Consider the following 13,454-nt stretch of genomic DNA (forward strand, 5'->3'; position numbering starts at 1 on the left):
TTCACACTGAGAAACTTGTTACTGAAAATTGTAAATTTTTCAAATTTTTTTTTGCCTGCATGGGAATGAATTTTCAGAAAATAAAAATTGTCAAATAAAATGCATATTCACTGAAAATGACTAGGATTTTGGCCATTTTATGCTGTAAAAATTAAAAAATGTAATTTTGTTTATCAATACTAATTATGTGTGTGTGTGTGTTTTTTTTTTTTTTTTTTCCTTGGGATCAATCAATTCTAATTTTTTTAAAAGATATAATATAAACATTGGTATAAAACTTTTACCTTATTATTTGGTTAAAAACAGTATTAAAGAATTTTTTAAAAAGTATATATTTATCAATTTTATGTTTTTATAAAATTGAAAATGTGTAAATAATTTATTATTTTATTTAATAATAATAATAATAATAATAAAATAAAACAGATAGATGTAAAGTAATTTTATTTGTGTTTATGAAAATATAAATTTTAATAATAAAAAAGAAGATGATGGTTAGTTTGTAAATTAAATAAATTATTCAAAAAAGAAAAAAAAACAGAAGAAAAAAAACAATAATAATAATAAACCCGCTTCGTTCCGCCGTACAGTCGGAGAAAAGCCCTAATATTCAGACTCAGTACCAGTAGCCAGCCAGGCAAGAAAAAGCTGTTTGGGAAAGAAGAAAGGTATGGAATTTTCCTCTTCCACTTCTCAATTCCCACAAAAATGAAAACCACTAATTTCTAAAAGCGTTTTCATATATTCGTTTTGATAGTATAGCAAAAAATTATCACTCAAAAAAAATCCCTAATACTAATTCACAGGAGGCAAAATTTACTAATTTTCAAATCAAAGAAAAGCCGACGATGGATCGGCAACCACACGATTACGGAGCAGCATCAGCAATGGCGTTCGCTCAACAGCAGCGACCACAACAACAACAACAACAACAACAGCAACAACAACAACAACAGCAGCAGCAACCATATGGGTATCCGCCACCAGCACCATCACAGCAACAATTCCATGGTCCTTCACCACCATTCCTTCCTCCACATCCTCCTCCTCACCCATCTCTGCAACAGCAATTCCCTTACCACCACCATCTTCAGCAACAACCTCAGCAGGTTCACAATCATCCCCATCCTCCCCACCCTCCCCCTCCTCACCTCCTCCATCTCCAGCAGCAACCGCAACCACCCTCTTCCGCTTACCCTCCTCCCCACCACCTTCCTCATCCTCCTCTCGTCCCTTCTCCTTTTGGGTTCTATGACTCCGCTGCTCCTGCTCCTCCACCATCTGCCCCACCTTCCGATCCCGAGCTCCAAAAGCGCATTGACAAACTGGTTGAGTACTCGGCCAAGAATGGTCCCGAATTCGAAGCCATGATAAGGGAGAAACAGCAGGATAATCCTGATTACGGCTTCCTCTTTGGTGGTGAAGGCCATGGTTATTACAGATACAAGCTTTGGTTTTCTACCAGACCTCCTCCTGGTGGTGGGTCATTCAATCCTCCGCCGCCGCCTTTTGCTCCTCCATCATTGCACATGATGCGTCCTCCTCCTAATCCAATGCTGAGTCCTTCACCTTTGAATGCCCCCCCGATGATGGGTGGTCCCCAGATGCATCAGCCTTCTTATTTTTATGAGCAGCAGCATCCTCAGTCCTTTGGGGTTTATGGTGGTCGACCGGATTATGAGCAGTCTTCCAAGCCTTTCAAAGGGCTTTCCGGACCACTTCCTTCTGATGTTGCAATGGAGCTTAATAATGTGCTTCTCAGTCTCAATGGTACTAAAGAGTCTATTAAGGGTGCCAAGTTTTGGTTCATGCAGAGGTCTATATTTGCTCCGGCTTTGGCTGAGGCTCTTAGAGACAGGGTCTTTGCTGTTGATGATTCGGAGAGGCAACTGCATATAATATACCTTGCCAATGATATTCTTTTCGACAGGTATTCTTTAAAACATTCAATGCTATATGAATCAGTGAAACAAATACAATGTTGGTTATTTTCCATACTTTGCTCGCATGATTATAAATCAAAATGGCAAACATGGCTTATTGACAGATAAGGTAGTTGAAGGGGAGGCAATCAACTGAGACGTGTTTATTATTGTACTAAAAAACTTGAATGGTGAAGGTTGATAGAGCTTAAAGCTGCTTCATACAATTAAATGGAATAGGAAATTATATGATGGATGTGATGTTTGAAAACAAGAACAGACAGATGTGTCATCTCAAAAATTTTGTCAGAAAAATAGATATAATGAGTGCTTAAAAGCTATTACAATTTTGTTCTGTTTGTCTAACAAAAGCACCATTTGAGATTTCTGTTGTATTTGCCACTGTTGAAGCCTTCCACTATTTCCTTTTTATTTGAATGTCCAACCCCGTTTAATCCTAACCTAAAACAGGATTGGCTTTAATGGACTTCTGCTTATACATGGACTACTTTTTTCTTGTTCAATGCTACTGGTGGTTTGCATTATTTTCTTGTATTTTATTTTATTTTTTTCCTCGACCTTGTATAGATGATCCAAGATTTTTCGTTGAGAAAAGAACCAACTTGCTTATCATTATTATAACTTTGTCTACTTCCGGCCTCAAGTGTATGATTTTTTAATTTGCAAAGACGTAATTGCAGATTCATTACTTGCTTTTGTTTTTTGTATATTTATGGTAGTATGATTAATTATTTTGAACTTGCTTGTTTTGTTCTCTTTTTCCTTGGGGTTTGCAATACAATTTACAGCTCACACCGGAGGACTGGTGATGAACTTGATAATGAAGCCCATGCATTCAAACCTGTCTTAGGTTCTATGCTTGGAAGGATTTATCACAACCCTCAAATCAAGGAAGAAAATCAATTAAAGTTGCAGCAAATTTTGCAGTTATGGGCTTCCAATAGCATTTATGATCAGGATACTATCAGTGCACTTAGGAATGAGATGATTGGTGGAATTTCAGCAAATTCATTTTCAGGGCCTTCAAAAGAATTGTCCACTGCTTCAGCCGAACCAGCTACAGGTATATACATTACATGTTGTGCCTGAAAGTACACGTGCATGTGTGGCAACTCTATAAAATATCATTTTTTCACATGCGATGTCAAGATTCTAACCTTGTTCCTCTCCATGGGATGCCTCCCAAGGGAGAGGTAGACGATGGTTGGAGTGAGTATGGTTTGAATACATGGCTTATTTATGTCAGTTATGCACTCAAAGCTTTTGTTCTTGTTCTGGTAAAATATTATATTTGGTAGATGATAAATGATTTGTTGTCATTTAAACTGCAGGATTACCAATGCAGACAACAAATCATAGCATGTCGCAATGGCAGCCTGATAGGCAAGGTGCTATTTCAAGTTTGGCAGATCAAGACCGTTCAGATAAACATGCACTGCCTGGTCAAACCTTGCCACCTGTTGCATCCCAGCAATTTCTTCCTGGTGCAGTCCCTCCTGTCACTTTTCCAGGAGCAATGGCCATTACATCTCCTGTTCAACTGCCAAATCAACAAGCTGCAACCCATTTATTGCCTGGTCAATCTGCTAACAATATTGAAAAAGTGCCCGCATACCCTTTGTTCCCACCTGGTCTTATCCCTGGAATGGTAAGAAAGATGCAGATTGGCAGTGGGGTACCATATTCTCCCATGAGCCCTTTGGACATCCCAACTGTTATTCCACCATCCACTGTCTCCCAATCAGAGATTCTTGAGAGAGTGTCAAAGTTCTTTAAAGAGATTGGAGAGGTTAACCCCTCTGAAGGACCCATTAAATCTGATGCCAAAGGTGAAGATGACGATTATGAATACGAAAGAGAATCTCCAGTACGCAAGGGGGGGGCTTGCATCCCTCCACCTCCAAACCTGCAGTTGGACCCTGAGACGGGGACTTATGCTGATGGAAGTGTAGATCGTAAACCAGGATTTGGCAGCTCAGGAAGGTTGGGACTTGGGGCAACTGCTAATCCAAATGAGGTGAGCCAATACGATGATGTTTATTCTTCTTATAGGAAACAGAGAAGCACCACATACCATTCATCCATGAGTGCAAGAGCTGCGGCGAGGTGAAAACCACTTTTGATGGGTTTGGATATTGAACAGTGCCATAGCAAACATTTTCCTTTTTTTTTTTTTTTTCACCTTTTTGTATGCTGATTTCTTGTATGCATTGTGGCTGTTTTGGAACTTTGGACGTGTTCAGTTTTGTTTTAGATTTGATGATAAGGCATGCAGGTAACTGACCATGGAGTAGTGTAAACATGTTGCCAAAGCTGACAGATAATAAGAAAGTCATCAACTAAAGTTTCTCACTTGTTGGACTTGTTTTGCCATTTCTTACATAGATAGGACTTGGGAATTAATAAATGGAATTCAAATGATTGAATCAAAATGGATTAATATGTACAACGATAGGACTTCAGGGTTCAATTGAGAGCAATCTTATTTCTTATACATTTTCTGTAGTCTGAAGACCTGATAATAAGAAAGTCATCAACTGAAGTTTTTCACTTGTTGGACTGGTTTTGCCATTTCTTACATAGATAGAACGTGGGAATCAATAAATGGAAAACAAATGATTGAATCAAAATGGATTAATATGTACAATGATAGAACTCAAGGATTCAGGAGAGAGTAATCTTATTTCTTATACCTTTTCTGTGATCTGAAGACCTGATATGGTTAATGGGTATGATCGATAGGAAGTTGATGAAAGGAAATAATATGGGATGGAAGGAGTTGAGGTAGGGTATTCTCTCGTTTAGTAGGGGGTAGAGGAAAGGGGAGGGATGGTAGAACCTGGTTAAAAATTATCATAAAAATCCATAAAAAAGTTAGAATGTTAGATGTTGTAGTTTGTAAAAATATATGTGGATTATATGCAGCATGAGTTATCACGTTTCAATCGGTAAAATGGAATCGATTACACCCTTCTAAGATAATATTTCATCCTCAGGAGCATGTAATTTCAGCATATCCATATATGCTCCATCACTCCTTTAGTGGTTGGAGAGCATTCAATTTGGAACAAGTAACAGATAAAAGTCATAAAATGGGGATTTTTTTTTTTATTATTATTTTTTTATGCTAACAAAGTCATCAAATGGGTTAGAAATTAGGTCAAATATAAAAGCCCTTTGGAATTGGAAGAAACCGCAGATTAAATAAATATGAAAGTCTTTTTATTTTATTTTATTTTATTGGTGAATAATAAATATGAACATCTTGGGATCTTTAAATGCAGTAGTTGAATTTAGTATTAGCATAGGACTAGATCTTTTCCACTTTAATATTGAGACAAACTCGACGGTAAATTGTAGAGACATTGACATTGTAATTTGGTGGTCCAAAGTTGGAATCATGAGTAGTAGCAAAGAACAAATAACAATATACTTATTTCGATTAGTTGTGGAGTGCGGAATCCAAGGGGTTTTCTATTTCTATTATTTATTTATAATTATCTTTGAGTGAATGTAAGTAATAACAGCTTTGATTGAATTTTACAAATATAATATGTCACCAAATTCAAAAACCCAAACATATTATTGATTGCTAAATATAGTAATCATACTTATAACATGATATAGACTCAAGTCTCAAGTGGGCTGATGCCTGTTTTACTATGAATTCTCTCTCCTCTTTATTTATAAAATCTCTCATATTTTACTCTAATAAGCTAGTCAAGCAATATTAATATTTTTCATATCCATATCTATACGTATGAAATCCTAGATTTGAATACCAATTAAAAAAAAAAGATATTTATAAATGATTAAAAAAAATCTAGTTAAACACATAATTCTAATAAGAATTCATAACCTTAGTTTTTAACCCACTTTTAAAATCCGAAGAAAGACTTTTTAATAAAGTTTGGTCAAATAAATATATTTAACAAATTTAAAATACTAAAATAAATATTAATGACCGTATTAGTCCATAAATTTTGTAAACTGAAGATTTAAAAATTACAAAGGGTGTGACAATAAGGGAGCCTTTTTTTTTATGAGAGCAATACAATTTTTTATAAATTAAAAAAAAAAATATATATATATATATATATATATATATATATATATAAAATATAATAGTAGTGCATGCATACACCACCGGAGATCACGTGAGGAAGAACCATCTGTGTAGTGGTATTTAGGAACAAAACAAAAGGGCAAGGCATCCAATCCACAATTCCACATCTGATGGCGATGGCGAAATTGCCGATTAGCTGGAGACTCTCGTACCAGCTGTTCCTTTCATCGGATTGGAATTGGACCTGTAAACAAAGAAAGAAAAAGGTAAATAGTTTTCTCGCTCTTCTTTCCTTTTATCCCTTTTTTTCTCTCTTTGCATATATTTTCTTCCGTCTCACAAGAACCATTCCATTTCCACGCGCTTCACTTCCCACTCTCTCTCTCTCTCTCTCTCTCTCTCTCACTATATCCTCCTCCTTCTCCTTCCTCGTTATTCGTTCTTTAACTTTGAACGCATCGAGATTTCCAAAACCCCTTCTCTTTTTTTTTTTTTTTTTTTCCTTTTTTTTTCTTTACCATTATGTAAACAGTTGATCCCATTGACCACCCCTGTGGTTTTTTTCTATTTCTTTTTCGTAATTTTTTCAACTTGCTCGATTCTGTTGGATCCTATTTTGTTTTTGGTTGAGTATTTAGCTAAATTTTTCAAGAATTTATTTTGATTCGGTTGCAGCTTTTGCGAGATCGATTGCATAGTGAAAGAGAGGGTATTGGGTATTTGAAAGTTCGAGCTTTTTCAGTCTTGGTTGGTCATGGAGAATCGTAGTGATGCTGAAGCTAGTCAATTTTTGAGGTTAGTTTATTATTGGTTATCTTCTTATTAAGATGGTATTAGAATCAATTATATATCTTGGTTTTAAATGGTGAATCTTTGTGGTTCTTTGATTAGGCTTGTTCTAATTCGGTGCTACCCATGTTTAATGTAGTTTGTCTTCGGCATTGTCGTATGGGATTGCTTCCATGGCCATGGTTTTTATCAACAAAGCAATTCTTATGGAATATTCAAATTCAATGACCCTTCTAACTCTGCAGGTTACTCACAAATGGAATTTAGAACCTTTCAATTTTCATTGCTGTGTTCTTTTTTATTAGGAATGTTTTTCTTCCTTCTTTTTTTTTTTTTTTTGGGCTTCTTTTTAATTTTGATTTTCTTTTGGGGAGTTGTTTTTAGCAATTGGCAACTGCCTGTCTTATACACTTTGGCCGAAGAACAGGGTACACAAAAGCTAGAAGTTTAGAAATGGCAACGGCTAAAAAGCTTCTGCTAGTGTCGCTATTCTATAATGCTAATGTGGCATTTGCATTGGCAAGCTTGAAGGGAGTTAATATTCCAATGTATATTGCAATAAAGAGACTCACACCACTTGCTGTACTCATTGCTGGATTCTTCTCAGGAAAGGGGAGACCTACAACGCAGGTTTGACTTGCCCTTTTCTAAATCAGCATGTAAATCATTCACCTCTTGTTGCATTTCTATCATGTTTTCATGGCACCTTATTCGATAACTATGACTCTATGATGGAATTCTATTGTAGTGACTATGGTTTATGATGATGTTATAGGCATTTGTTTTGCATGATACAAACAGTTCTGGTATTTGCACCTTTTATTTTGCCTAATCATATCAAGAAAGTGTCATATGCATCGAACAAGAAGCTTATGCGCTTCAATTATGATATCCATAAGAATCCAATTGAGTTACCTTGGCTGGTCCAGATTTATTATCTTGATAAAGGGTAAGAAGTTATAATTATGGGATCACTCATCTAGGGAAGAGGGAAGTTTCATCCAAGGGAGTAGTTCACCCATTTTATATGCAATAATAAATGCTAAGACTTTCCAATAGAAATTTTTTATATATATAATTTATGCACCTAAAGTTAATTTAGGTATATGTTGGACCTAGACTGTTTATTTCAATGCGAAAGTTGATCTCTAAATTCAATGGTGCTTACCTGCATTTAAAAAATTGAACTTCAATGAAAAAATCCAATAATAAGGCACGGCAATTAGTTTTGACTCTATCAAGCTAAGTAAAACTTAATGATTTGCTACTTAAACTTATGCATGGCTACATTTGATTGTGCAATATATGGGCAACGGACATAAGTATCTATTTTTCGTATTTTATTTGGCTTGGCGATAAACTTTGTTATGTTGCCATCGATTTTTGTTCTTGTTGGTGTAGTGATTATGTCTAAGGATAGAATGAATAGAATGCTGAATTACAAGCAAATAGAAATTCCCATTACTGGATAAGACTGTCTTCTTTAAACTGTCGTTTTCAATTTGCAGGTCACTCTTTCAGTTATATTAACTGCTGCAGGTGTTGTCATAGCTGCACTGGGAGATTTTTCTTTTGACCTTTTCGGATATAGCATGGCCCTTACTTCTGTTTTTTTCCAGGTTGGAAAAGAGTTTTTACTTGAGCATGACACGTAGGATATGTACTAGCTTCAAAATTGTATATTTTATATTTTTCTTAATACATATTTTGATATAGAGATGCCTAATATTGTTTGCAGACCATGTACCTTGTTTTGGTGGAAAAGTCTGGTGCAGAGGATGGGTTATCGTCAGTTGAGATAATGTTTTATAACAGTTTTCTGTCTCTTCCATTTTTGTTGTTTCTCATCATAGCTACAGGAGAGTTTCCAAATTCTTTATCAATACTATTCGCAAAGGTTAGAATCTTAACTAGTTTTCTTTGCACATCTCAAATTCTTCGTTAATAAAAGCAAACTTAACTGCTTGTAAAAGTTCCCTGTGTGTATTTTCTTGTTCTTGAGTAGTATAAGGCTTGCAAAACGTTTTAGTTTTGCTACAAATCGTGATCTGGACTGATGAACCAACTTAGAAACAAATTTTATTGGAGGTTAAGGTTTGCAGGGGGAAAAGCAAAACCAAAAAAAAAAAAAGGAAACAAAAATTGCTGTGACTATTGGATATCAAATCATAATCTCTTACTGACAATTTAGTAACAAAATGTCAAAAACTGCTGTGATTTGCATAATGGTTTTGGCAAAGTGAAAAAATATTGGGTTCTGTATAAATGAAATTTTGGCCTGATGAACCAGCTCAGAAACAATTTTTAATGTTATGGTAGGTTTGGAAAGGGAAAAACAAAACAAAACCAAAAAAAAAAATGAAACGAAACTTGCAGTACATACAGGATATCAAATCATAACCTCTTGCTGACAATTTTAGTAACAAAATGTCAAAAACTGCTGTGTTGTGCATACTGGTTTTGGCGGGTTCTGTATGAATGAATTTTCTGGCCTGCATCCTCAATAATCACTTCTTAAGGTTCATGTGAAGATTGCTTAGGGATTGTCGTCTTAGTGTAATACTCCACCGGTCCTCGGTTGGAGAGACAAGAAAAAAAATAAAATAAAATAAAATAAGAAGAGGATATGATATGGTGCTGGTCCACTAATAACTAATTACTAATTTCATATAACTTTTTGTGAATCTTATCAATAAGCACATGTAATTCCTCATTAGTCGCATGTATGACATGAATTATATCGTCTTGTCGTAACTCCATAATTACGATCCCCTCTTTTTATACCATAAGCAGCTGTATCCTAAATTTAGTGTATGGGATATGTTAAAAATTTTACGATGTAATTATGTTTTATTAAACTATTTGGAAATGTGATTACAAGTATCCAGTACAGGTATCATTCAGGTACTATTCTTTCATTCAGATCTCTTTTAAGTATAGATTTTAAAGTATCCACGTTACAGAGTAGCATTAGGTAGCAAGATCCTGCAGCTTAATTATGTATTTTGTACTTAAGAAACGGACATGTCATGGAATGGAATTTGTCTTTTATTTTGCAGAGTAATTCATTATATTTTTTGGTGATCCTTCTCGTTTCGTTGGTGATGGGCATTGTACTCAACTTCACCATGTTCTGGTGTACCGTTGTGAATTCTGCTCTGACAACAACCATTGTTGGGGTCCTCAAAGGTGTTGGGTCCACGGTATGTACACAACTCTATACATCACATGTTGTAAAGTGGCTGGTGTAGAACATAGTTCAAAAAACAATAATTCAAACGCCCAAATCCTTTTTGAGTAATGAAAATTCATACATTTTTTTTTTGTGGGAATAATTATATTTCATGTGCCTTCGTCTATTAAATATGAAAATACTTATTAAGGTAGCAAAGTGCATTTTTGCTAACAAATGGTTTTCTTTGTTTCCCAGACCCTTGGTTTTGTCGTTTTGGGTGGTGTGCAAATCCATGCTTTGAATGTGACAGGTTTGATGATCAACACAGCTGGAGGGGTGTGGTATTCATATGCCAAATATCAGCAAAAGAAGAACAAATCCACAAAAATGGTGGTGGATGTTGAGGCTCATCGTAAATAATTTTTATTTATTTTTTTTTTTAAAGAAAAAAAGTGATCATTGACATTGGAAGAAGATTTCTGTATCATTAGCATATTTCAATCCAATTTTCTTTTTCATTCATTTCGATGTGTAGTTTCTCAGACATGTTTCTAGCAGTGTATTCTTCATGATTTTAGTTGCGGCACAGAGAGAGTTATTCATATATGTAATTATACAAGTAATCTGAAGATAAAACTCTTGGTAATTGTCGTCTCTCAAATGGTTATTTCCCTTCTATTCTAATGGAAAAATGCAGATTACACGATTTTTGGATTTGGATAAGGATGATTCACTTATGTTCTGAACAATTTTAAAATGGAATTTTCCATTTATTTTAATTAAATTTTTAAGAAAATGTCTCAAGGGGTTAGTATTTTTTTAGAAGTTATTTATACCCTTAAAATCTTTTATTACAAACAATATCTTTGAACAATTTGATTATATTATTAAAAATATTTGCCGTCATGTCTATTCTGACTTTTATTCTACTTTGCACATTCACATTTGCATGTACTCTATATAAATACATTGTTAAAAGCTTCTTCGAAATAACCTACAATTTCTCTTTTACAGGTAAACATAAAACTGTAGAAAATTATTTTATTTGGTGAAAACTTTAGAAAGTATGCTATCAAAGAATCTTTTTATTATTGGAAAGTGAAAGCCAGGTCATGATATGCAATACTTTCTCATCAGGTAATGATATGCAATACTTTCTCATCAGACCAAAAAGTTGAATATTTATAAATTTCTAGTCTGAAAATTAGATTAAAAATTGTTACATTTTTTCATCATTAAAGTGCCAGTGGCTTAGGCTCTTCCAACACATTTAAATACATTCCATGAGATCTTAAAAAAGTAGAGATTTTTTTTTCAGTAATGAGAGCAAACTTTTTTTCCAGTTTCATGAATTGGAAAATCTACCAAATGGTTTATTCTCAAATGTTGGTTGGAATTCTGATGCACATGGGTTTGTTTCCTGTTTCCATTGTACAATCATGGCGGTATTAAATTTCTTTGTTTTTCTTTTTTCTGTTTTTTTTTTTTTTTTTTTTTGGGTCCTATCTCCTTCCTCTCTACCTCACTTAGGAATTCAGATTTTTCAAGAAATGGGTTTGCATTTTGTGATTTATTCAGTCAACAAGACCATGAAAGTGGACCACAAAAATGAAAATTTTGGTCTTTGCAAATGGGGAATTTTGTTAATTCCTTTCTTTCTTTGGTTATGTTTGTTCCAAAAAAAAAAAAAGTGCAGAAACTGTTTGGATTAAAAATGGGGTAAATAATAAGCTATTATTGTTTTGTTTTTAATCATAAAATTGAATTTGGGAAATTTGAAATGTGATGGAACAAAGAATGGTCCATGCAAAGCTTCAATTTGAATTGGATTATTAAATTTAGGGGGACATTGATATTGGGGTGTTGGGTGGCATATGGGGGTGAGCTTTAATGATCAAATTTTAAGCTTTGCGTGCCTTCTTGTTTTCTTTTATTCCAAATCTTGAACTTGGGAAATCACCCTTCTTTCTTTTTTTTCCGCTTCTTTTTTCTTTATTAAAGTGATATAATCTTAACAAAAAAGAAAAAAAGTGAAAAATATAGAAAAATAATTAACTTAGTGATTTTTTTTATTTTATTTTTTGGGTCGCTCATGTCAAAGACTTGAATTGTATCTGAAGTTATTCCAGTCACATTTACATGCATGCTCCTCCAATTTGAGTGTAATTTTCTTTTTTTTCTTAGACAATGTTTGAATTGAAACCAATATGGAATCTTTGAGGATATGAAATATGGATGATGATGTTGATGATGAGTCAATGAGAAGTGATTGAAATCAACATGACATGTGTTGGGATACGTGTAACTTTCATGGTTAAAGCATTGTAGTAGGGTTGTTGATTGTCATTAAACTAAACACGTGTTTTTTGGTCCAAAATTTATGCTAATATATACTTTTATTTTGACATAGACATTAGTTCTGACCCATCTAATCACTTTCAATTTGCTAAAATGTTTCTTGAAGAAAAATAAAAAGAAAAAAATTGCTAAAAAGTACATCATGTAGGGGAATCTTATTGGTTCAAATTAGTTGTGCAAGGTTCCTATACCAATGTGAATCCATTTGATATTTCAAACTGGCCTTAAAATTCAAGCAAGTCTTTATCATTTTTTCAAGCAAAAAAAAAAAAAAAGTCTTTATCATTTTGAATCAAGCAAAAAAAAAAAAAAAAAAGGTCTTTATCATTTCGAAAATTTTTAAATTAATTAATAAATATAAATATACATGAACAGTGGGCATTACAAACCTTTCTTCTCCAGCTCAGCGGCTAAACTTGATGGCCATCCTTGGTCCTTTGGTTGGGCGGTTTGTGTAGCATGGAATGAATTCTGATCTAGCATACTTGGATATATAAATCAAAAAAATAAATACTAAAAAAATATATTATTGAAGGATATTTTGTTTATTTATTTTTTTGATGATAAGATATTATTAAAAGAGATGAATATAAAAAATTTCTAGTTTTTTTTTTTTTTTTTTACATGTCTATTACAATATATTTAAAAATTATAAACTCATTCTAAAAGTTCAGAGAACATCAACGCCAATAATGAATTTATATTGCTGGAAATATTATTTCTAGTACATAGCCATTTTACAGAATAAAATAAATATCCAACAAATAAATAATTTTTAAACTAAATACAATAAAAATTAAACATTCAAAAAAATATTAAAAAGAATAAAAAACATAGATATAATTTTGCATTAGGTCATTAGGTCATTCAACAAATTTTATTTTATTTTTAATTGTTAAGAACAAAAGATATTATATGAATCTCGGTGTATTTCCAAAAAAATAAAAAGAATCTCAGTTTAGCATTTCATTTTTCTTTTTGGACCACTGTTTAGCATTAGTTTAATAGTTAATGTTCAAATGTTTAGAACTAACATATATATATATATATACCCACTTATTATTATTATTATTATTATTAGTACCCAGTTGTTTATTAAATATATAATAATAGTTTTTTACAC

General features: G+C 33.3%; 2 protein-coding genes across 4 annotated transcripts; both read left to right on the forward strand.

Moving 5' to 3' along the window:
* Window positions 1-516: 516 nt before the first annotated feature.
* Window positions 517-4,295, forward strand: LOC107429951 (uncharacterized). 2 transcript variants are annotated; one of them, XM_016040729.4, is made up of 4 exons: window positions 517-668; window positions 807-1,930; window positions 2,732-3,006; window positions 3,275-4,295. In XM_016040729.4, the coding sequence occupies exons 2-4, from the start codon at window positions 849-851 to the stop codon at window positions 4,051-4,053; spliced, it is 2,136 nt and encodes a 711-aa protein (XP_015896215.2). In that variant the 5' UTR covers window positions 517-668; window positions 807-848; the 3' UTR covers window positions 4,054-4,295. The 2 variants fall into 2 exon arrangements, with proteins under 2 accessions (XP_015896215.2, XP_048331397.2); XM_048475440.2 differs by lacking the exon at window positions 517-668 and having other exon boundaries at window positions 675-1,930.
* Window positions 4,296-6,114: 1,819 nt separating this feature from the next.
* LOC107429952 (UDP-galactose/UDP-glucose transporter 7) lies at window positions 6,115-10,495 on the forward strand. Of its 2 annotated transcripts, none has more exons than XM_016040731.4 (8): window positions 6,115-6,275; window positions 6,685-6,804; window positions 6,938-7,043; window positions 7,183-7,428; window positions 8,307-8,417; window positions 8,537-8,695; window positions 9,858-10,001; window positions 10,229-10,495. In XM_016040731.4, the coding sequence occupies exons 2-8, from the start codon at window positions 6,764-6,766 to the stop codon at window positions 10,391-10,393; spliced, it is 972 nt and encodes a 323-aa protein (XP_015896217.3). In that variant the 5' UTR covers window positions 6,115-6,275; window positions 6,685-6,763; the 3' UTR covers window positions 10,394-10,495. The 2 variants fall into 2 exon arrangements, with proteins under 2 accessions (XP_015896217.3, XP_024935150.3); XM_025079382.3 differs by lacking the exon at window positions 6,115-6,275 and adding an exon at window positions 6,322-6,586.
* The last annotated feature ends 2,959 nt before the right edge of the window (window positions 10,496-13,454 follow it).

This window comes from Ziziphus jujuba, chromosome 5 (genome assembly GCF_031755915.1).
Source record: "Ziziphus jujuba cultivar Dongzao chromosome 5, ASM3175591v1".
In the NCBI taxonomy this organism is placed as follows: Eukaryota; Viridiplantae; Streptophyta; class Magnoliopsida; order Rosales; family Rhamnaceae; genus Ziziphus; species Ziziphus jujuba.

Bases quoted from the DNA above. Each gene is read 5' to 3' on its own strand.
- LOC107429951 (XM_016040729.4), top strand. From the start codon at position 849: ATGGATCGGCAACCACACGATTACGGAGCAGCATCAGCAATGGCGTTC. The intron at 1,931-2,731 runs GTATTCTTTAAA...TACAATTTACAG, and splicing joins AATGATATTCTTTTCGACAG to CTCACACCGGAGGACTGGTG. The intron at 3,007-3,274 runs GTATATACATTA...TTTAAACTGCAG, and splicing joins TTCAGCCGAACCAGCTACAG to GATTACCAATGCAGACAACA.
- LOC107429952 (XM_016040731.4), top strand. From the start codon at position 6,764: ATGGAGAATCGTAGTGATGCTGAAGCTAGTCAATTTTTGAG. The intron at 7,044-7,182 runs GTTACTCACAAA...AGTTGTTTTTAG, and splicing joins TGACCCTTCTAACTCTGCAG to CAATTGGCAACTGCCTGTCT. The intron at 10,002-10,228 runs GTATGTACACAA...TTTGTTTCCCAG, and splicing joins TCAAAGGTGTTGGGTCCACG to ACCCTTGGTTTTGTCGTTTT.